The 24,639-nt window shown below is 35.4% G+C and overlaps 1 protein-coding gene across 4 annotated transcripts in view; it reads right to left on the minus strand.

Annotated features, from left to right (window-relative positions):
* LOC149541624 (uncharacterized) overlaps positions 1-24,412 on the minus strand; it is a 156,961-nt gene extending 132,549 nt beyond the window's left edge. For 3 of the 4 annotated variants that reach the window (XM_089796807.1, XM_089796805.1, XM_089796804.1), the window contains exons 1-2: positions 24,336-24,412; positions 2,575-2,700 (exon numbers count right to left, since the gene is read on the minus strand). In XM_089796807.1, the coding sequence (XP_089652933.1) occupies positions 2,575-2,700; positions 24,336-24,398 (189 nt within the window). In that variant the 5' untranslated portion in view covers positions 24,399-24,412. The remainder of the gene's footprint in view (positions 1-2,574; positions 2,701-24,335) is intronic. The other variant, XM_089796806.1, reaches the window with a different exon arrangement.
* Between the last annotated feature and the right edge of the window lie 227 nt (positions 24,413-24,639).

The raw sequence follows: 24,639 nt of genomic DNA on the forward strand, positions 1-24,639 counted from the left end.
GAGTACAATTCGTCTTCTTGTCATTGCAACTCAATTTGGATGGAAAGTTCGTCGGATGGATGTTAAGAGTGCCTTCCTCAATTGTGAGCTGGAGGAAGAAGTCTACATGTCACAGCCTCGTGGTTTCAAGGTTGCCAGCAAAGAACACCTAGTGTGTAGGCACCAAAAAGCACTCTATGAACTCAAACAAGCCCTTGAAGCATAGTACATCAAAATTGATTAGTGCTTGGTTGCTCATGGTTTTAAGCATTGCCCTTTTAACAGTAATTTGTATATCAAACGCTCTAGTGATGCTATTCTCTTTCTTGTTGTCTATGTGGATGCCTTGATCATTACTAGAAGTACAATACATTTAATTGCAGAAATCAATCGAGATATGTGCAAGGATTTTGATATGATAGATTTACGGTTTCTCCATTATTGTTTAGGTGTTGAGTTTTGGCTGACTGATGTTAGCATCTCTATTTCTCAGTCTAAGTATACCAGGGACTTGCTTGACAGGTTTCATATGCGGGATTGTAAACCTTCTTCCACACTTGTGGAGAAATGGCTGAAGTTGTCAGCCAAGTCCAATTCTCCTCCTATTGATGAAACCCCTTCCTTGCAACTAGTGGGTGGTCCCATCTACCTCACTGCCACTAGAATTGATCTCAGTTTTGCAATGAGCTTTCATGCTTCATGACAGCCCCCAAGGTTGATCACTGGGTAGCAGCGAAGTGTGTGTTGCATTATGTGAAGGGGACTTCTGATGGACTTCTTTACACTGGGAGTCATGGTTCCACACTCACTAAATTCAAAGATTCAGATTGGGCAGGTTCGAGATAAGAAATCAACTTTTGGATGTGTCCAATTTGGGATCTGGAGAGTATCACAGAGCTGTTAAGGCAGCTTGTGAGACAATTTGGCTTCATCGGATGCTCCTGGATATGCATTTGTCTCAAGTGGGCCTGAGTCCCTTGCTCTCTGATAATCAGGAGTGCTCAAACTTACCAAGGACCTGGTCTTCAATGAAAAAACCAAGCATGTGGATGTTCAACATCATTACATTCAGCAGTTGGTTGAAGACGGGACTGTTCACTTGCAGTATGTCCCAGCAGCGGATCACACTGCAAACATTCTAACCAAGCCTCTTGGTCCAGATAAGCTTGTTCAATTCAGGGGACAGCTTGGTTTTGTGGACAGATTGATTATTAAGGGAGGGTATTAGAATATTACTATTACTGTAATGGTCAATTATGTAATATATTTAATACTTTGTAGATAAGATCATTTCTACTATTTTCTTTATTTTCTTATTAGAAACTATCTATTTTGTACATTTCAAAATTCTTTATAATGATCTCTTCGATCGTTTGTTGATACATCAAATATTTTACCAATTACTTTGTGTAATACAATATGCTTCTAAAAACAAATGATTAAAGTAATTTTTTAAAGCTGAATAGTTTCGCTGAGGTTTTTCTTAGACAGAACTTTCTATTTGGTTTGCTGAATCCAATTCAAGTCTAAATATGCAAACTGTGACTTTCGGCATTAAATAATAACACCTTTTTACCTGCACCTAAACAGATATTTTAGTGTTTTTGATTTCATAGGATTTTTCTGGTGTTTTCCCATTTTACATCTGAGTGTTTGAATTCCATTCACACTTTCAGTTTTCAATGTCAATGCACTATAAGTGGAATGCTCCTATGGTCTCAGTATAATAAAATTCAATGCAGAATGTATCTTTTGAAATTGTGCAACAGACAATTTTGTAAAATTTCAAGAGCGTGTTAACATTTGTGTTGACTTAAAAATTAACATGTATTGCAAACTAAAATGTTCTATTTCCCAAACAACTTGACATCTGTGTTACACCAGCAAAAAAAATGTGCACCAAAGTACATTGATTGTTTGGGATTCTCACATCCTGACTTAATCCAAAAGTGGAAAATGTGAAAAAGGAATACTAGTATCCTTAATCTCTTTCTTATTTCCTCATTATTAGGAAGACAAAAGACCATGTTCAATGACACAGTTTGGGATGGTCGATGCTTCATCAAGATTTGGCAATCATAGAAAGGGAGTACAGGATTGGCGTTACAGACACTTCCTGCATTCTATCTGGAAAAGAGGAAATGGATGAGCATATCTTTTGGAGATGTACCACGGCTAGGCTTTTATAGACCTGATTACAGGTTGAGATCAATTCTTTTTCATGATTACAAGCAGCTGCAAACATATTTGGCAAACACTTGAGCTGGCCCCCTGACTTTTCTGTGGAAGAAAACTATTAAGCTTCTTTTCAGGTGTACTTTTTCCCACTCTATACAGAAAGCAAGATTCGTCTCTTCGAGTCAGGGCCAAGTGAAGTATTTTTTCATCCAAAGATTGACCTGTTTGCCTTTGAAGAGCAATCTTAGGTGTTCTCTTTTCTTTCTTTAAAGTAAGGGATATTAGTTTCAAGTTGTAGATTGCTGACCCATTAAAGATAATATATGATTCAATTCACTTCTAATGTTTACATGAGCTTACAATTAAACTTAAATATCTAAAGCGAAAACCAGAAGGACCTGACCATCTACAATTTACCTTCATCCCCAAAAACATAATCTGTTTGTAGAAAACATCAGCTGTCCCTATAACACCTGAAAGACAGATGAGTGCAGGCACCTGCTTGGGACCATAATCATAATATCGCCATTGCTTAAGTCCAACCTGCAGTGCAGATCACATCTGATTATTTCCAAAGAAATACTGTTTAAAACATATTATTTACATTATCATAACAAAAAATCTAAGAAGACGTGGTGAAGAAAATTCTGTGATTATCAAACCCCTTCAGAATAAAACTAACATCACCCAAAGACAAAAATGGCCCAAGTATTTCACATGGTGAGCATTTTTCAGAAAACATGTTGCATAGTTGAATAGAGCATCCATACTCTACAAAACAACTTGATCAAAGCAGCATCACAAAAAGAAGATAAGGCCAAACTATCACCCATCACATTCATTTTTTCCACCCAAAAGCATAATGCATGCAGCTGCACTTACAGTAAACATCACCCGTCACTATATTAGTGGTTTTTAATGATCGCAATGCCACTCAGTTTATCCTTATTGGATTAAACGTACATGTAACTGCAATAGTCCCAGTCTCATAAACTGGTTTTAACTTTTAACTGATGACTTTATTTCAATTTCAACATGTCAAAATAATTCACCACTTCATGGATGCACAACAGATGAGAAAAAACTTGAGAACCATCCTTCTCTCCAATGAAATTGGCTTGTACACCAACTATACCATTAGTTCACTGTAGTGGTTATCAGTAAGATAGTTTTCTTGCAGCTTCTTCAGAGTGGTGGGATTCGTATTGTATCTTCTATTATGTTCCTTTCTTTGTATTCTCTCTCTTTATCATTGCATCATTCCTATATCCTCCCTACAATGTATTCGTACCTATGTGATTGGACATGACCCATACTTTTAACCCCTAATCTTCATGCTATGTTCCAACTTCTTAGCCCCACAGACTTGATGCAGCAAGATGCAGCATGTTTTCTGGAAATCTCTCTGGCTGCTTGTTCCCTGCCAACAATCAAATAATATCAATGAAGCATTCTTTCACTAACACTGTTGTTAGATCCTTCTGATATTTTAGAATTATTGCAAAAGTTATATCATCAATTGTTGATTTCTCTTCATCTTCCTTTAGCTACTGAAAGTTGAGCAACAGACTACTGTGACTGCTATGGAGCTACAAGTCTTATAGACAACTGCTAAAACTAACCTTTCACACAAATGCGAACTGTTGATCATTGACTTACAATTGTTGAAACCATCATTCACTGTCATGTAACTGAAAAAAATCTACAACAGCCCCAATAGGCTGGCATGAAGCAGGCTTTGATACCTCTGTAAGAACCCTACCCAGAAATTTTCAAACAAACTTCCAATTTTCACACTTTTTCTTGACAGACATTTCATTAATTAAACTGTGGGACATTAAACATTCAATATTTATAAGCTAAATAAGAAGAGCAACTGCAACTACCACTTATGATCACAGGAACTCACAAATACTAGTCAAGAATTTACCAAGTCATTGAGATTTTGTGAAATACTTGACATTCATTAAATATTTTGTGAAATACTTGAGATATTACAGAACAGGGACTTGAACTACTTATTCGAGGAGGATCAAGTAGAGAGAACAGCGGCTCTGATTATCAAACTTCAGCGAAGGAGAGACAAGTTAACCAAAACTCTGCAGCTAGATTAGTTCCGCTCCTAACTTGGGGGGTGATCGTGTGGGTCCCATAGGCTACTTTAGCCTTATGGACGTCATTAAAATCTATCATATCATATCATATCAATGAACAATTTCATTAATAATTGAGTATGCTGATGATTACATTTCTACTTTGAAAATACATATATTATCCCAAGCTGATATGAACTATGTTCTGAGCCTCTAACCTAGTTCACTTTCCAGATGAATGAATATAATTTCTGATTTTTAACTGCAGCTGCATTAGGACGCAAATAATACTGATTAAGAAAATGAAAGTTCCAATTTCTTATAGATCAGTCCAAGATGGAGTGGCCAGCAAGGAGGGCCTAAAAATGTTTTACCATATTGAAGCACTTTACCCTCTAAGGCTCACACCTCACTCCCAAACTGGCATTTCCTTCCAAAGTTTCCCAAGTAAACTTTTCTTATGGTTTTTTAAAACTTCAAAGAAGGTCACAAAAGAAATGAAGGACTCACACCTTATTAAACTCCCAAAATTCCTTCAAATCTAACTTGCCTTCCGAAAGCAATTGTGCCTTGCTTGGAGAGAAACTAGGGAAGCTACACTGGCATGTGAATAGGCTTTCAAGCCTTCATACTATTAAATACCCCTTTACTTGATGTCCTAGGCTATGCAAAAGGGTACAGCTGGGTTAAATCCCCGCTTGCTCAAAAAATATGATTCTTTTTATTAGAATAAATTCACTCCACACATTTCAGTAATAAATTCTGCTCTTTTCTCATGGTACGCATGACACTTCAATTTTTATATTTGTATGAAAACTCCATAAATTTATACCCTGATGTACAAAAGCTAACAAACCTGTGAATCTAAAAGATAAATCAATTTGCTCCAACCCTGCCAAACTTGAATCAATTTTGCACAGCTGTGAATACTGAATGAATCCACCAAGGATGGCTCAAGTCGGTTTTCATTCAGAAAAAGCCAACATTATCATAGGGTTTTCATCCTAGGCTAGATAGTTGAACAACAGCTCAGACTCCCAAAGAGGGCTTCTCGAAAATGAATAACCAAGGATGATGAAATGAGTTTAACACAATCCTCCTTTCCAGAATTTTTATTATTAAAATCATCTTTTAAATATTATTTTTTTTGCTCATAAAAGATTCAACTTATAAACATAATTAATTAAATAAAAGTTGGCCGAAACGTTAATTTAGAAAGCTTGATTTAATTATTTAATTCATTTCTTCTCTGGAAACTTGGGCAAAAAATGGGGACATTACAGCTACATAGCATTGTTATATGGTACGTGTTTGCAACTTCTTCATACTTCTTCGATTGGAAATTTTCATGTCCATCTTCATGTTCCTTGTTTTTCAGGGACAGCTATTGGGGAGTCTTCTTAGTTCTTCTCATGTGTTCTATCTTTTTTTCGGTTGGGGGGTGTGGAGGGTGTTGTCAAGACCCATATCTGAAAACTTACCACTATTTTGTCCTCTCTCTGAGTTGGACTTACGGAGGTTGTTGGGGTGAACATATTAATCTACAAGTGTCTTTTACTAACCGACTTGTCTCTTCTATCATCTATGTTTACACTTTCCTAATTTGGTGGAGTGTAATGTCCCCCACTCCCAATGATCTTTGGTAAGCGAGAAAATTTAATTATTTAATATTATGTTTTTAAAAAACATTATTAAGCGAATATTAAATAATTTGAAAAAGTGACTTTATAAAGTTCTTTCGTAAAGTCACAACTACTGTATGGGAATGAGACTGAATTTTATAATCATATCAGTGCCTTGGCAATTGTTGCAAATCATCGGATTGAATAATTTAACTCTTTTCCAATAGTTTGAGAGAAATCAAATCTAGTATTCTCGGAACTGGAGCTAAGGAAGCCTTCTTTGTTAGTGCAGTATCTCGCCTAGTAGGAACTTGAAAAAACCAGACAGAATTTTTGGTGTGAACATCAATGCAGGTATATATAGTTCAGAAAGCAGGGAACACCAAGTATGTTAAGATTGATATTTGAAAAAAGTTGCATTAAGCCTCAGCGCCAAAATATATATAACAACTTCTAAGCATTTCAAAAGTAGAAATGGAGGATTTATTTCAAGTTGTTTTGCTAGTACCAATATTGAGAGTTGTTTAGTCCATGATTATATACTATTAAGAAATTTAGGTGACTCTACAACACCCCCAGGATCAAATGAAAGACCAAGATAACTTCCACAAGAGATTGGCAAGACAATTGCATGAAGATGTAAGAATGTTATTATTGATAATGGACTTGATTGACATCCAATGGATTGATTTAAAATGTACATAATAGGCCTCCTTATATAGGAGAGGCGATACGAGACAATGATAAGGACATGATAAGTTATCACCCACACAAGGTGGAATCACATGTCCACCAAATGTAGATCATCTTCCATTATGCAATGAAGTATGTGCGATGATTGAGATAACAACTATGACCACCTAGAGTGGAATTCTCCTACACCATGCGTTTAATTGAAGTGCAAACTCCTAAGTGTCTCAATCACAAACTACTATGCAATGCATTATCCTAAGTAAGCTTAAGTAAGTGTAATTAGTGAATATTTAATTACACCAACACCCCCCCTTAAGTGCAACTTAGGGGAATACACTTAAACTCACATGCAAGATGGGTCCTGGCGACTAGGCCATTTTAGGCACCCATGTACAATATGCAATGCAATACACAAAATGTAATCTCTCATAAAGTGGAGAAAGAGATAAAACCTCACGGGAAAAACCCTCCTCCAAAAAAAACGATGAAAACAAGATGCATGGATGGATGGAGTACTCAAGGCCCCCCAAAAATCGCATACATCATGTATATACAAAGAATGATCCCCCCATAGGAAGGAAATAAGGAGACATGATATCCCCCCCATAATGAAGAAGCTCTAATGTAGATGAAGAGTACCTGCAAACAAGAGATAATCCAACGCCTGCAAGAAACATGTCTCTCCTTAGGAAGAGATAAATACATCAAATGATGAAGAAGCCACTCCATGTAAAAAGTGAGGAAGGAGGAAGAAGGTCTCCATGTATGCATCTCTAAAGACTGAATAGGTGTCTCCAAGCTCAAAGATTTTGTCACACCATCAAGCTGACCTATGAGATGTGAAAAAACAAGAGAACATGAAGAGTTGGGAAATCCAATCTCCAAAGAAGGTGAAGAAGTATCTCTAAGAGAAAGCTCCTCAGATGTATTAACCAAATCTGCATTATGAGACTCACCTGAAAGAGCATCCAGGAATTCATCCCACGCTGCAAGATCTTAAGCACAAAGATCATCCTGCTGAATAGTAGAGCTCGTGTCTAAAGAAGCAGGAGGTGGAGTAGTAAGAAGTTCAACACTTATCTCAAGAACAAAATGATTCAAGTGTCCAATGTTCTCCTCACATGAATTATTTACCTTTGATAAAGGGTTAGGTACAACATTAATATCATCATCATTATCAACAAAATGTGCAAAAGAATACAAGTGTGATGTATGATCAACAACTCCCATAGATATAACATCTATAGTCTCCATGTCCCTAATAAAGACATAATCAGGAGTGAACTCAACAATTTTACCTTGTGCCCCATGAGTAATTTGGTAAATGGAAAGGAGAAGTACACAAAGAACATGGTTAAATGTACCCTCTCCCATAGGAATAGAACCTTTCCCACAAACCTTCATGTATGTATTATTACCCATCAATATAGGTGGAGAAGTACAAGGCTCAATAGAAGAAAACATATCCATAGAAGATGTCATATGATGTGATGCACCTGAATCAAGAAGCCATTTCCTTTGCTCAGGATGTGTGGAAGCAATGAGTGCTTGTCCTTTACCTTTGGATGATGATGTAGCTATAGATGTAGAAGTTGCCTAATGTGTAGAAGAAGCAGACACCAATGAGGGCAATTGGATATTGTTCTTTTGAAGAATGTAAGTGAGCTCATCAATCTTCTTATGAAAACATTTATGCTCATCATGTCCTAACTTTTTGCAATGAGCACATTTATCTCTCTTTCTTCTGGAACTTGGATTCAATATTATGTTGTGAAGGAGATTCATCACCTTTGTCATGTTGCTTAGGATCCTTGTGATGTTTGTTTCCCTTTCCTTTGGGAGCCTTTGGAGAGGAGTCATTTGCAACCAACACTTGATACTTGGAAGGCTTCAATTGACCCATGTGTGCTAACTTTGCTTGTTCCCTTGTGAGTTGACCTGTAAATTCATCAAGAGAAGACATTTTGTATGCACTACCAAGAGCATCCATAGTAGCATAGAATGTGGAAACAACGACTGAATATTTTGGACCTAGCTTGGAGAGAATAGATAATATCAATTGTGCATCATCTTTAGTAATGCCACAATTAGAAAGCTCCAATCTAATAGAATTAAAATTAGAGAAAAAGTCTTAAATATTGTCAAAATCACATGGACTTAGACCTATAAGCTCATTCTCCAATTTGAATTTTCTTATTCTATCAGGTTTACCAAAGATCCCTTCCAATGTTGTCCAGGCATTATGAGGATGTGTGCAGGATGCAATATGATATAGCAAATCGTGAGAGATGGTAGATCTAAGATAGCCAAATGCTTTATCCCTTCTATCAAACCATTTCCTTCTTCCTGCAACACCTGTAGCTAGTTCTAGATCCTATCCAAGAATCATTCTAAGCAATCCAATACTCATCAACTAATTAGAAACTACTTGTTTCCATTCATGATAGTTATATGGAGTAAGTAATGGAACATCTAAAAAATCCACGATGAAATCAAATCATGACTGAAATAAACTGATAACTCCTTCAAATTACTAATTCAATTAAGAAAATTGAAATCCAAGTATTCACCAAGTGCAGATATAGCCAAAAAAGACCTATTTCTGAAAGTGATATGTCCACTCCAAATCACTGAAATCTGATTACAGATCTAGAAAGTGGAGGAAAAATATGCACTTTCAAAAAAAATTGCACCTAAAAATGTTACCATATGTGCCCAAATAGAGCCTTGAAAGTTGCAAAAAAGGGATTTGCGATTTTCAGAAAAATTCAGAGACAAAGATCCAAAATCACTTGCACCACTGTGTAGATTGTGAAATTCTACCTCAAAACAAAAATATTTGCTCGAAAAAAGGAGTCTACATGAGGGAGATATCACTATTTGAAAATCATCTCTGAAATTATTTTTTTTGAATCGCCGCTGCCGCACCTTAAAAAATCAAATGACTATAGATTTGGCCTCAGATGTCCAATTTGGATGAAACAAAATTTGATTTAGGGGTTTTTGGACTCCTTTATACGATGCCAACCTCTAATTTGCACCAACAAGCTCTAATTTTCACCTGCAATAGAAGGTCACAAAATATGAATCTTGAAATCTCCTCCAAATTGTGATGTCCAAATTGCCAATGCTGCACCAACAATAAGTCAAGCCAAGATTGCACTTCTTGAGAATAGGTCTTCACAACCTGGCTCTGATACCATGTTAGAGTTTTAGGTGACTCTACAACACCCCCAGGATCAAATGAAAGACCAAGATAAATTCCACAAGAGATTGGCAAGACAATTGCATGAAGATGCAAGAATGTTATTATTGATAATGGACTTGATTGACATCCAATGGATTGATTTAAAATGTACATAATAGGCCTCCTTATATAGGAGAGGCGATAAGAGACAATTATAAGGAGAAGATAAGCTATCACCCACACAAGGTGGAATCATATGTCCACCAAAGGTGGATCATCCTCCATTATGCATGAAGTATGTGCGATGATGAGGATGATAATGTGATAAGTAAACTAAAGGTGGATTGAGATAACAACTATGACCACCTAGAGTGGAATTCTCCTACACCATGTGTTTAATTGAGGTACAAACTCCTAAGTGTCTCAATCACAAACTACTATGCAATGCATTATCCTAAGTAAGCTTAAGTAAGTGTAATTAGTGAATATTTAATTACACCAACATATACACATATGTGGAATTAAAAGATTGAAATTTTTTTGATAGTTGTATTATTGTCTTCACTCTCTTTGGCAAATGTTATACGCAAATCAAAGAAATATCAAGCTATTTGTCTTGTTATGTTGTACCATTATTTTCTGTTGGCGCAAAATATTGGTAAGGAAGATATCCATATACTGTCAACTTCTCTAACTATCACATTGTTCAAAGCTCGGTTATTTGAAGGTTGCAAACTCAATGACAATATTTCTTGAAAACAAATGAAGATTATGGACTGTCTGTTTGATTATTACTCCTAGTATTCCTGATAGTTATGTAACCCACTCGATGGCTAACAGGAAAATTAGTATTGCAGTGCGCCAATGGAGGGATGTGTGCCAATCATCATAATGGGAGAAGATTATTGCTTTGGTGCTTACAAAATAAAGTGAGAAGTAAATACATTTATGTCTATCTCAATCGGGCAAGAACAAATATTGACACATTACATATTAACAACTCTAGCATGCAACTTCATTTAGGGGATTTCATAAGATACAGAGTTTATCAGGACAATGATCATTCTCTATTTCTGGTGTAAAGGCAATATTTAGGAGGAATCCTCACATGGCCAAACAAACTGTCACCCAAGTCAATCAAATATCTACCAGGTGCATACATCTGTTGCTCCTAGCCCATATGCACTATCATAGATAGGGCCCCCCTTTTTCTCTTCACGTTCTTCGATTCATTTAGTTGAGTGTTGCATCGTTTCTCTCCTTTTGGAGTGTTTTTTCTCACTAAGCTTAAGCATTAAGTGTTGAAATTCTAAGTCATTAAAACACCCAAACTTCTCTCCGAAAGAGATAAAAGATGAAAAATGTAAAATTTCAATGGTTTCTAGGTGTGACTATGGTACATTGGTCATGCTTATGAGTGGATTAGGCAAGGAATAGTTCAAGAGTCTAGAAGCATTCATTGGTTAAACAAAACAATTGATTTTCTTTCAATCCTGATGAATCAACATAACTTTGCAAGTTTAGAAGCCAAATAGATTGACTAAGCCACTAAGAAATAGAGCCAATATAGAGGTTCGGTCTTTATAAGTGTTTGGGCATTTTAGGGAGTCATGCACTCCTCCCAAGAAATAAATCACCAAGCCCTTAACACTTTACATTGTTAAGTAGACAAGAACTTAAGTAAGAAAGGGTCAGCCCTTAGCCCATATCATTTCACTCTCCTTTGCAAATTCATGGAACTGAAATTCCTTTGCTATCCCGAAAAGCCGATTTTCTTGCTTGGCCCCTGACCTCTCCTTTACAAAGTGTGCAATTTCTCTTCTAAAATGCTTTTTTGTAGTATCCACTAGCGTAAGGAAGTCTTGTGCCCATCAAATGTCAAGCTTGAGGTTCAATTGGAAGGCAAGATTGAAGGAGTGTTAATTTTAGGAAATGAAGAACCAAAAAAGTATGTTGTACACGCCTTTTCTTGCTTTCTATGGAATCAATATGATTGAGAATCAATCAAAAGTATGATTGTCCTTTGCTTTGAGGTGAAGCCCTAAAAGTAACAAAAACATGCAAAGGCAATCCAGATTCTAGACTCATAAGTCAACCAACTAAAACAAGACAAAATCGATTTGAGAATCAAAATGAGACAACCAAAACCTTGAATCGCAGTTTTTATACCATAACAATGAAAACATCATCAATGGTAATGGTTTTTTCTTCTTTTTGAAAAAGATAAATCAACAAATAAAAAATGTGCATTCAACTCCAATCATGCATATAAAGAATTATTGATTAATAACGATCTACTCAAGATTGAAATGCTCGACTTGGGTTGGCCATAAACTTAGAAAGTTGAAATTTCTCATGCCCTTATTTGGCATTTTGAATATATTACGTAATATTGGAGTCTAATGGATAAACTAAGAAGGCTTGAAATGCCCAATACGCTCAAAGTGCTCATGCTTTAAGCATGGCATCAAAATTGCAAGAGGATTAAAAGTCAACATCCATCTATCACGGATACTACAAGTGAAAGGATAAATCCATAAGATCAAAAAAAGCCCAATGGGCTTGGTAGATGGATTCCTTGGTAATAAAATGAAGTCTACAAAAGGTAAAGGTTGGCTATTTTGCGACCTCAGGGTTGCTGGTATCAAAAGAGAAAAACCATCAAATACACTAACATTTGACCCCCTAATTGAACAAACTCACAAAGATGGTATGGGGTTCCAATGAGGATGAATATCAGCAAATTAAGAGAAGGGGGGATTATAGTTCTTTGTGTTGAATTGAACTTGATCCTTCATCTACTCATTTCATTCAGTCATGCTATGCCCAATCCTTTATGAGGAGATAATGTCAATGCTTTGCAAGATGACAATGTCAACCATTGGTGTTGTATCAAACCCAATCGACTAGCTACAAAATGCCAATCCATTGACAAATAGAAAACTCGATCCTTAGCATTCCAAACTTCTTCAATAACTCTCTAACATATTTAGATTGTGTAAAAAAGATACCTTTATCCAATTGAGTAATTTGCAATCCACGAAAGAATTTCATTTCACCTATCATTGACGTCTCAAATTCTTTTTGCATTTCATTAGCGAGGTCTTTACACAATTCATCATCACCTCCAAAAATAATGTCATCAACAAATACTTAAGCAATCAAAGTATTGTCATCAGATATTTTGAAATCTTAATTACTCTCTCCAGTCCCTTTAGTATAACCAATCTTCAATAAATACATGTCCAATCTATCATACCAAGCTCTCGGAGCTTGCTTCAATCCATACAAAGTTTTCTGCAATTTACAAACCATATCTCCTTCATCAGTTAGAGTACATCCATCACTTTGTTCAATATAGACATCTTCCTCTAGCTCGCCATTAAGAAAAGATGACTTGACATCCATCTGATAAACTTTGAAATTTCTGTAAGCAGCATATGCAAGCAATAATCTAACTACATCAATCCTTGCGAGAGAAGCAAAAGTTTCATTAAAATGAATACCTTCCATTTGTGAATAACCATTGCATACTAGTCTTGCTTTATTCAAGATCACTTAACCTTCCTTATACAACTTATTACTAAATACCCATTTAATTCCGATCACATTCTTATTCAAGGGTCTAGGAACAAGAATCCAAGTATTGTTCTTTTGAATCTGATCCAATTCTTCTTTCATAGCTTTTACCCAACTTACATCATTGCATGCTTCATTAACGACTTTAGGTTCAACCTCATATATCAGACATGTTTCATACCTAGCAATCTTCCCTCTAGTCTAAACACCTCTATTAATATCACCAATAATAGCCTTCTCAAAATGATTAATCCTTACATATCGTAGAGTCTTCGGAGTAGATCTTGTAGCACTTTCCTTGGTATCAACATTTTCTATGATATCCTCTATCTGTCCTACCGAACCATTCAGCAACTCAATCTAATTCGACATTTCCTCTTTCTAATTATCTTCTTCATGTATATCACATTTGTAATCACTTCCAAATCTTTTCACACTCTCATAAACTCTAAGATTGGCACTTTCAACAATTTTCATTAATCTAAAGTTATAACATTTATAAGCTTTGCTCTTAGTAAAATAACCAAGAAATATTCCTTCATCACTCCTAGAATCAAACTTTCCAAAATCTCCATCTCTCTTAGTATATCAATTACTTCCAAAATTTCTAAAATATTTCACAATGGGAGCATAACCATACCATAATTCATAAGAAGTCTTACCAATTCCCTACTTAATTAGAACTTTGTTCAATATATACACTATAGTACATATGGCTTCTCTTTAGTGGATTTGTGGTACTTTTCCTTCAATCATCATGGTTCTAGGTGTGTCTACAATCGATCTGTTCCTTTGCTCAACAACACCATTTTGTTGTGCGGTTTGCAGAGTTGAAGTCTATTTTTTAATCCCATGTTCTTCACAAAAAGCATAGAATTCACCAAATGTGAATTCACCTCCACCATTTGATTTTAAGCACTTCAGCTTACTTCTGGATTCAATTTCAACCATCATCTTAAAATTCTGAAATTTTTGAAAAGCTTTTGATTTCTCTATCAAAAATGTTACCCACATCATTCTAGAGTAGTCATCAATAAATAGCATAAAGTATATGACTCCATGGTAACTTGTTCTTGTAGGACCAAGAAAATCTGTATGCACCAAATCTAGCAAACCATTTGAAGTATACATCTTATTTCTAAAAGTAGATCTAGTCATCTTTCCCAATTGACATTCTTTGCACATATTATTAGGCTTTATCAATTAAGGCAAATCTTTCACAACATTGGTCATACTAACCTTCATCATATTATCAAAACTTACATGAAAAAAATATTGTGCCACAACCAGCTATCATCAATCTTAGAAATCAAGCATGTAGTTTCAACTATTTCCAAGTGAAAAAGGTTATCTTCAGTCTGCTTATCGAATGCGATCAGTTCTCCATTGCTTCTAAGAATTTTGCACATATCATTCATGAATTCCATTTTGCAACCTTTAGCCAATACTTGTCCAACACAATAGGTTATGTTTCAATCCTTCAACACATAGAACATCTTGAATATTATTCTTGTCATCAGGAAAATAGATCCTTTTCCTTTTATCTAACAAGGGGCATCATTACCACACCTAACAAAACCTCCATCATAGTCTTTCAACTTCACAAACTTATCCTTATCACTAGTCATATGATGTGAACATCCACTATCTATAACCCATTCTTTTCTCTTTTCAGCATGGAAAACCAAAGCTCTCTCTTCATTAGTATTTTCTTCTTTAATAGCAATGAAAACAATCTCTTCCTCACTAGCAACAGATTCATCATCAGTCACACCTTTATCAACAGCATAATAACTTTTATGTCTCTTATGTCTGAATTTCATATACTTTCCTTTAAACTTCTCGTCTCTAGTAACTTTATCAAGATATCTAGATGCAATATGACCAATCTTATTGCAATTAAAGCATTTCAAAGGTAGTTTTCATTCATACTTGGTAGATAATTTAGGTACTCTTCTTACAATTAGGGCTTCCAACTCATCTAGCGTTCTCTCTTCTCCTTCAATTTCTTCCCAATCTTCAGAATATCTTCTAAATCTAGCAAAACTTGATGAACTTGAAGATCTATCATACTCAACTATCCTCCTGTCATTATTTTCAATAGAAGACTTCCCATATTCAATCAATCTTCTATCCTTATTTATTGTAGCTTTGAATGTTTCTCTGGAAGTCTTTCTAATCGTACTCGATTCTTCGAAAGCAGCACCTTTCTCATTATAACACTTTGGAAAAGATTTTAGAATTTTGTCTTTTACTTCATCTTTTGTCAAGGTTCATCTTATGAGTGAACAAACTAGATCATTTATCCTCCACATAAATGATGTAACAATCTCATTTTTTCTCATCCTCATGTCTTCATACTTCCCTTTCAATCCTTGCAATTAAGCTTACTTAACATATTCATCACCTCCATAAGTAGTTTCCAGTTTAGTTCATACCCCATAAGTTGTTCTACATCCATAAACATGTAATATTCAGTATAAGACGAGGCACTAATGATTGCTCCTCTTGCTAACATGTTCTTTAATTTCTTCTTCTTTGCTAAAATAGCATGTGATAAATCATTCAGTACAAAATAGCTCTTGTTAATAGTAATCTGCCAATAGTCATTTCCCATGCGCATCAGGTAAGTAGCCATCTGATCCTTCCATATCAAATAATATGCACCATCAAACCTCGGACTCTCGTTCCTCAAACTTGCCATACTGGATCTCCTTCAAGTAGTTAAGCTCCTCCAAAAGGTTTGCGCTTTAACAGCAATTGTTAGGCCAAAAAAATGCAAGCTTAACTAAGAGGGGGGTCAGCGATTGTAATAAGTAAGAGCATAAAACCTCTCAAACATAAACTGATTTGAATAATAAACAATGAATGTAAGATCCTCAACACATAACACAAGAACACCAAATTTGTTCTTGAGGAATCTTGATAGGGAAAACCCCGGTAGGAATATAACCCACAAGATGATGTATTGTATTAATAGTATTGCCTAGTTAAGAGCATGAAAAACAAAGAACAAAAGGTGCGCATAAACCCAAAAAGATTACAGCCAAATCAGCAAGGCACACAGCCCAAAGCACACTGCTCACATACAATCTTAGATCTAGCCCTCAAATTGGGCTCATTGATCTCATTCAATAATTAAATCAAGATGGACAATTAGTCCATTACAAACAAACTGACAAATAGCATCTCTTATGCTAATGTTGTCATAACCCTTCCATAACTAGTCCGGAAATTATGGAAATGACAGTGGAATCTTGTTTTTTTGGTCTACATGGTCTACCCTTCTTAACGCTTCATGTTTTGGAAGCATTTATTGTGACTATCAATTATTTCCATTACTTTTGGAGTAGGGTTACCATTCTTGATTTTCTTTAATTCTAGGAAAATTTAGGGAAATGGGTTCAGTCCTCATCTGCTTTGGAATGGAAGGAAGGCACACACTACAAGGGATTGGAAAAAGCTCTGGACACATGCAATGTTTCGGGGGGAATTTTAGGGAAAAATATTGATCCAAGCCTATAATTCATCTATTCCACTTTTCCAATTTTTCTTTCGCAGCTTGGAGGTAATATTATTGCTCTGTATCTTATACAATATGATATTATCCTCTATTTTGGAGTCGTAAACTTTGTTTGAGTTCTTTTTGGGTCGTCCTCGTGCATAGAATGATCTCTTTCACGACATTTGCCAATACTCGTCTTTGCCTCTAACGGATTTATTTCTACCTATTAGACTCACCCAAACCTTGACATGTTCCTCAAATTGGCATCAATAGCTACTATGCATTAGAGGCAAGTTAGTCAAGTATTTCTACTTGTATTGTGTTTTTAGAGTACATGTATGTCTATGGAAATGAAGACTGGTTCAAGCTATCTTTTAACAGTATTACACCGTCAATATGCTTTGAGGGATGCCAATACCCCGTCCATAATTTCCACATTTTGCATGCATGCTACAAGGTATGAATTTTGTGAAGTTTAATTAACGTTGTTGTATTGCTTTCAACTTCTCTATTACACGTTGTCTCCATTGTTTCATCTATCTCTTGGATTGGTTCATTTCCCTAAGCTAAGTCATTTTTGGTCCTTTATATCTACATCTTATCTCTTCGAAATTTCATGCCTATTTGTGTCTTCACGGCACCATGTTATTAGTTGTGACATTCCACTAATTGGGTGCACCCAATTAATCATTAGCTTAGATTCGGTAATATGAATCTTCTTTTTTGATATCAATGACAAGTCTGAAATAGGGATTAACACTTTCATCTTCTCTGATTTCTATGTTACACTTAATTTCTTCGCCATTACATGTCATTGTTTTTTTTGGTATGTTACTAGATCTACTTTGATAGTGAACGGAAGGCTTCCTAAAATAAATGAGTATTTTCCCTTTCATAAGACAATGGAGATGTTTGCAAGCATAATAGCTAAACCCACTATAATATTTAACCTTTGTAAAAATAGTCTTAAGATCTCTGATTTATTCAAATGCTTCATCTAAAAGTATTGTATCTCTTTAGCCTACCACAATGCATATGCATTTTTTTATCACTATCTCTGACACAATCATGTTTGAATTTTTTATTTAATTTTATTTCTATGATAACCATGTAGCAGTGCCTATTGACATGTTTATTTCCACTATCATGATCATTTTATCATGTCTCAAGTCTTCAACGTTATACAACTATTTTCAACCTTCATAGAATCAATCCTCCTTTTCCTTTTGAATTGTTCGTTAACCGCTAGATTGATCCTTGCAACCCTCTCACTATAACATGTTGATGTCTTTCTTTTCTAGATAATGTATAAGATCTTCTTTATTTGGTAGCATTCTACCACATAGTTACCTCCTTTAAGATCTCTATCGAGAAGTGCCTAAATCTTTGAATCATCTTCTATGGACTGCCATATTTAATAAATTAAGACCTTAGTTTTCATGAGAAACTAATCAAAATAAAAATTGTACTGGAAATAGACTTTTGTAAACTATATTAGAATGTTAAGAGAGAGAAATTGGTTTATATGAATTGATAAGTATTGTTAGGGTAAACTTTTCCTCTATCAATTCATTTGCTAATGGGCCCTTGGTCTGGTGGTGAAGTTGCTGATCAATTCTTGATCATATCACGAGATTGTGGCTAGATATAGACTTTCCATGTTGTGCATTGCATTATTGAGAATCTCTAACTTCACTAAGAAAATTGTGATTGTCTTATGGTGTCCTTTTATTTAGTATCTCTATCATGTTTTCCATATATCTGAATTAGAATATGATTCATGATGTAAGCCTTTGAAAGTCCACGATAATATTAAATTAGGAATTTGAAAATCTATGTGCTTGGTTAAGTATATGTGTGTACCTCAGCTGACAATATTAAGTTGATTGTAATTCTTATATGCTCTTGTAAAATTTAGGTTGACTTGTTGGCAAGAGATATGTTTTGCATGATCTAAGTGATTGATGTATCTAAAGTTTTTATCCATTTTCATAAGGGGAAAACATTGGGAGTAAATGCATTATTAATGTGTATCTATGATGGGTATGCATGAAGGCCATTTTGTACCATCATGTTTTGGATAAATCATGTTAAGTTCTAAAAGTGTTCAAGATGGAACTAAGAGACTAAAATGATGATCAAGAAAAGAATGATTACTTTGTCTTGTGAACTATGTTTTCTTACGCTTATGTATTCTAGTCTCTAGACATTGTTCGTTACACAATTCCATTACTCCTCTTAGTTTTGCTTGTTTAGACTTTATTGAGCTGGGCTGGTTATCTTTCATATTAGGAAAAGATTATATGGTGGAAACACACTCCAACAAAATTCTCGCCCTCAATGTGCTTGAGTGATGCAAGGGCCAAGAGTTCCTATCAGGATGGTTTCTATATTCACACAGTATCTATTCTATAAGATCAACCCAGCGGTATATGTAAAAAGTATTTATATTGTCTTGTTAGCCTTACTAAAGACTTATACTACTCATTATGTGGAATGTGATTCAAGTATTATGTTGGTTTATTTGAATTATGGTGTATATTGATGTATTCGACGATTTTGATTGAATCTTAATTTCCTTTTTTTGGGTTCTTAGAAATAGAAATTATTTTGGTTTTGTTTATATGTGGTTTTGACCCCTTGAGTCAATTGACCGACTTGTCTTTTGTTTATTGTTTATGTAGCACCCATTATTGAGGTCACAGTTCTTACAAATATAATTCCAATGAAGTACAATATCTCTCTGCTCATATCGAACTCGCATACATATCCTTTTCAATCCTCCCACACACCTCACATTCTCATATAAACTCTCAATTACAAATTGATCTCTCGTTTATATCGATTGCAAAGAATAAACAACCACTAGGTGTAATAGTCGACCTAGCATATAAAAGCTATAATAATGATGCTCAATCACCCATGACCCAAATCTTCAATCATGAACATGCTACACCATCACCAATGGAGCACATAGCATCACAACACATTACTTCATCAAATCGGTCAAGGCCTTAAATGAAGAAATGCCCACACGCTACCAAAATTGAAATTCTGATCTCAATCAATGCGGACCACCAACACAATCATCACATAATCCAAGTACACGAACAAGCAACATGAATACCATCAAACCATTACAACATCTCCAACATTAAATCCAAGCTCATTTTTAAGACTAAATTGTCGAACGAGGTCAAATCAAAAAATAGCTTGTTGTACTCAAAATCATGAATAATAGCAACTGCGGACATAATGAAAAGGCACAATGATAATAACAGCATTACTACCTCTAAAACATCAAAACCAGTTCATACAGAAACAAATACTCAACCTTTGCACTCAGGAACACTATAGCACCAGTACTGAAAACTTGAACAAAACTCATCCAAACAACCATGCAAACCTTTGTAAGTTGATAAGCAACAACTACAGAGATCTCAGAAGCTCTAACAAGAATAGCATTTATAGATCTTCACTGTAATACCCAAAACATCCAAAAATACCAAAACAATGCAATATCTGCAACAGCAAATAATTTGTTGACATCAATGACAAAACATTAATGTCAACATACCATAATAGCAACTCTAACCAACATCCTCAAAAGATAACAATCTCCCCTCTCATCCAACAATATCCAAATAATCATAACTAGTCTATCACTAGTCAAATTACAATGTAGAAGTGCAATATAATGACTATAAGATGTGCCTTGAATACTCTAGTTTTCACAATTTACCTATTCCAAACAAGAGCATTTTTATTTGACCATTTGAGGAAACATCCTAATGAAATTGGACATAGTTGGAGGAAAACTGGAAATAAACATTAATTATAAGCTTCATAATGAAAATCCATTCTATTAAATATCCAATAGGATGAGTTTCAACAATTAATTATCCAAGTTTTCATGGCAAATTGCTATGTTCAAGTCCAATAGGATATAGCATGTCTATAGTGGATAAACGTCAAACTATAGTGGTGGTTATCCCACAAGAAAACTTTAGGGTTTATGAAAATAGCAAATATAGCTCAGAATGAACTTATGTAAGCAATTGCTAGTCAAACCGGAGTGGAAAAGAGCCAAATTATGACAATAATATGTGCCCTACAAAACTTAGGTCTATGCAATCGACCTAATCCAATAGCATTAGGCCTTAATTAAACTTGTCTCTAGCAAAGACCAGAACAAAATTTAGGCGTCGGCAACCGACCTAATCCCATAGCATTAGGCCTTAATTAAACTTGTCTCTAGCAAAGACCACAATAAATTCGACATAACTAGAGTGACCCTGAGAATAAATACAAATTGTGAACTTCATGATGAATATTTAGCATCAAACAGGAAGAGGATAAGGAAATCATCAAAGTTTCCAAAGTTGAGACCCTACTTCATATCCCTAACAACATCAAGTGATAATGCTCTCAATAAGGCCAAACACAATACCCTACTAACTTTGCCCACTAATGGCCCTCTAGACATAGCATCTAAACCAAAAAAAATCCCACAACAAGATCTTTTATTTTTATACAAAATAATTGTAATTGAGAATAAACTTGAATAAACTATTATTTGATGAGTAGGAGATATTTTCCACAGTAAATCAAGTTATGATATTGATATCATGATTCGACTGTGTGGTTTTTGAGTCAAACTCGTTGACACATGTTTCCTGAGTAGTGGTCCACAAGCAAAATGGACTTAACCTTGGAGGAAACTTTGTGGTTAAGTGTGCTTAAGCTAGACTAGCATTGGGATGGGTGATCTTCCAAGAAGTCTCAATACTTCACCTCTATGAGCATCACCTAGATAAAATGAGTGCTCAATGTTCCATTCATTCTCATTGGAGATGGGTTCATGTGAAACACTACTCATGAAACATGGGTGAGTTTGACTCAAAAACTACACGATTGAATCCTAATAGTAACCTTTTTCTTGATAAGTAGGAGATAATTTCCACAGCGAGTCAAATTGTGATATTGCTATCAGGATTTAATTGTGTGGTTTTGAGTCAAACTCATTGACCCATGTTTCATGAGTAGTGATTCAACATGAATCCATCTCTCATGAGAATAAATGGAACACTTAACACTCATTGGATCTAGGTGATGCTCACAGGGGTGAAGCACTGGGATGGGTGACCTCCTGGGAAGTCCCGGTGCTTCACCCTGTGAGCATCACCTAGATCCAATGAGTGTTAAGTGTTCCATTTATTCTCATGAGAGATGGATTCATGTTGAATCACTACTCATGAAACATGGGTCAATGAGTTTGACTCAAAATCACACGGTTAAATCCTGATAGCAATATCACAACCTTTTGCTTGTCAAATTGCAACGCAAAAGAACAGAATCGTGGCTATAATGTGTGTCGTAAACACTCAGCTCTCCTAAGGTTACATAATCCAGGAGTGTAATTCAATTTAACTTATCTGCAGTAAATTCCGGCATGAGTTGGACCTAATTTGAGTGACCCCGTGAATAAAAATAAATTGCCAGCCATTCTTTAATTTGATTGAGATGTGCTCCAAAAAAAATGCCAGACTATACTAAATTAAACCATAGCTTGTCAGAAATGCAGAATTGTGACTATAAGGTATGCCCTACAAACTCAATTCTCCACACAAAAATAAGCTTCAATTCAACGCATTGCAGTAAATTCCAGTGCAAACTTGACTTTAATAAAGATCTCAAAATAAACATAAATTGCCAAGTTCAAATAAACACTCTAGTCTGAAAATCACCCAGCTTTCACAAAGAACTCAAATTCAAGTATTCGAGATACATGTAAAATAACTGAATTGGTAAAATACAACAGCATCACCTAGATCCTGTGAGCATCACTGAATTGGGAAGTCCCAGTGCTTCACCCCTGTGAGCATCACCTAAATCCAATGAGTGTTAAGTGTTCCATTTATTCTCATGAGAGATGGATTCATGTTGAATCACTACTCATGAAACATGGGTCAATGAGTTTGACTTGAAATCACACAGTTAAATCCTGATAGCAATATCACAACCTTTTGCTTGTCAAATTGCAACGCAAAAGAACAGAATCGTGGCTATAATGTGTGTCGTAAACACTCAGCTCTCCTAAGGTTACATAATCCAAGAGTGTAGTTCAATTTAACTTATCTGCAGTAAATTCCGGCATGAGTTGGACCTAATTTGAGTGACCCCATGAATAAAAATAAATTGCCAGCCATTCTTTAATTTGATTGAGATGTGCTCCAAAAAAAATGCCAGACTATACTAAATTAAACCATAGCTTGTCAGAAATGCAGAATTGTGACTATAAGGTATGCCCTACAAACTCAATTCTCCACACAAAAATAAGCTTCAATTCAACGCATTGCAGTAAATTCCAGTGCAAACTTGACTTTAATAAAGATCTCAAAATAAACATAAATTGCCAAGTTCAAATAAACACTCTAGTCTGAAAATCACCCAGCCTTCACAAAGAACTCAAATTCAAGTATTCGAGATACATGTAAAATAACTGAATTGGTAAAATACAACAGCATCACCTAGATCCTGTGAGCATCACTGAATTGGGAAGTCCCAGTGCTTCACCCCTGTGAGCATCACCTAGATCCAATGAGTGTTAAGTGTTCCATTTATTCTCATGAGAGATGGATTCATGTTGAATCACTACTCATGAAACATGGGTCAATGAGTTTGACTCGAAATCACACAGTTAAATCCTGATAGCAATATCACAACCTTTTGCTTGTCAAATTGCAACGCAAAAGAACAGAATCGTGGCTATCATGTGTGTCGTAAACACTCAGCTCTCCTAAGGTTACATAATCCAAGAGTGTAGTTCAATTTAACTTATCTGCAGTAAATTCCGGCATGAGTTGGACCTAATTTGAGTGACCCCCTGAATAAAAATAAATTGCCAGCCATTCTTTAATTTGATTGCGATGTGCTCCAAAAAAAATGCCAGACTATACTAAATTAAACCATAGCTTGTCAGAAATGCAGAATTGTGACTATAAGGTATGCCCTAAAAACTCAATTCTCCACACAAAAATAAGCTTCAATTCAACGCATTGCAGTAAATTCCAGTGCAAACTTGACTTTAATAAAGATCTCAAAATAAACATAAATTGCCAAGTTCAAATAAACACTCTAGTCTGAAAATCACCCAGCCTTCACAAAGAACTCAAATTCAAGTATTCGAGATACATGTAAAATAACTGAATTGGTAAAATACAACAGCCAACAGTGCGGCAAGTAAGTCCCGAAGAATAGCTACCTTTATTTGTGCAATTTGAGACAAAATTGGAACAATGTGACTATAATTTGTCCCTAAAACCGATGCATGAAAATTTGCTAATTGGAGTAAACCAGGAAATTTATACCAATCATGATCGTCCAGGTTAAAGAACAATATTCATGCAATTTCACACCAATTTATGCAGATCGAAAAAGAAAGCAATTCGTATTTCCAAATTTAGAAAAAAATGTTCTGAAAAATTAATATAGTGTACCGATACATGGCGGAGAGGCACATGAGCCTTGAAATGTATGTAGTCGCCCGGTGCGCTAGCCATTGAATTCGGCTGCTGAAAAAAACTTGAAGTCAGCTTCTTGCCATTTAAACAAAGATTAATTATTGGGAAAGTGAGGCGGGTTTAACTGATCACAGGAGTATCTAACCCTAGTCTAACCTACCAGTCTTCAAAAAAATTCTTGTGGCGCGAGCGGTTGGCGCTCGAGTGGAAGCTGAATGGACTCGTCCAAGGATGCTACTGACACGTGTCAGTTGCGTTTAACCAGTGAGCTGTTTTAATG

This window comes from Cupressus sempervirens, chromosome 8 (genome assembly GCF_028749045.1).
Source record: "Cupressus sempervirens isolate cs-2001-9-10 chromosome 8, ASM2874904v1, whole genome shotgun sequence".
NCBI classification, from domain to species: Eukaryota; Viridiplantae; Streptophyta; class Pinopsida; order Cupressales; family Cupressaceae; genus Cupressus; species Cupressus sempervirens.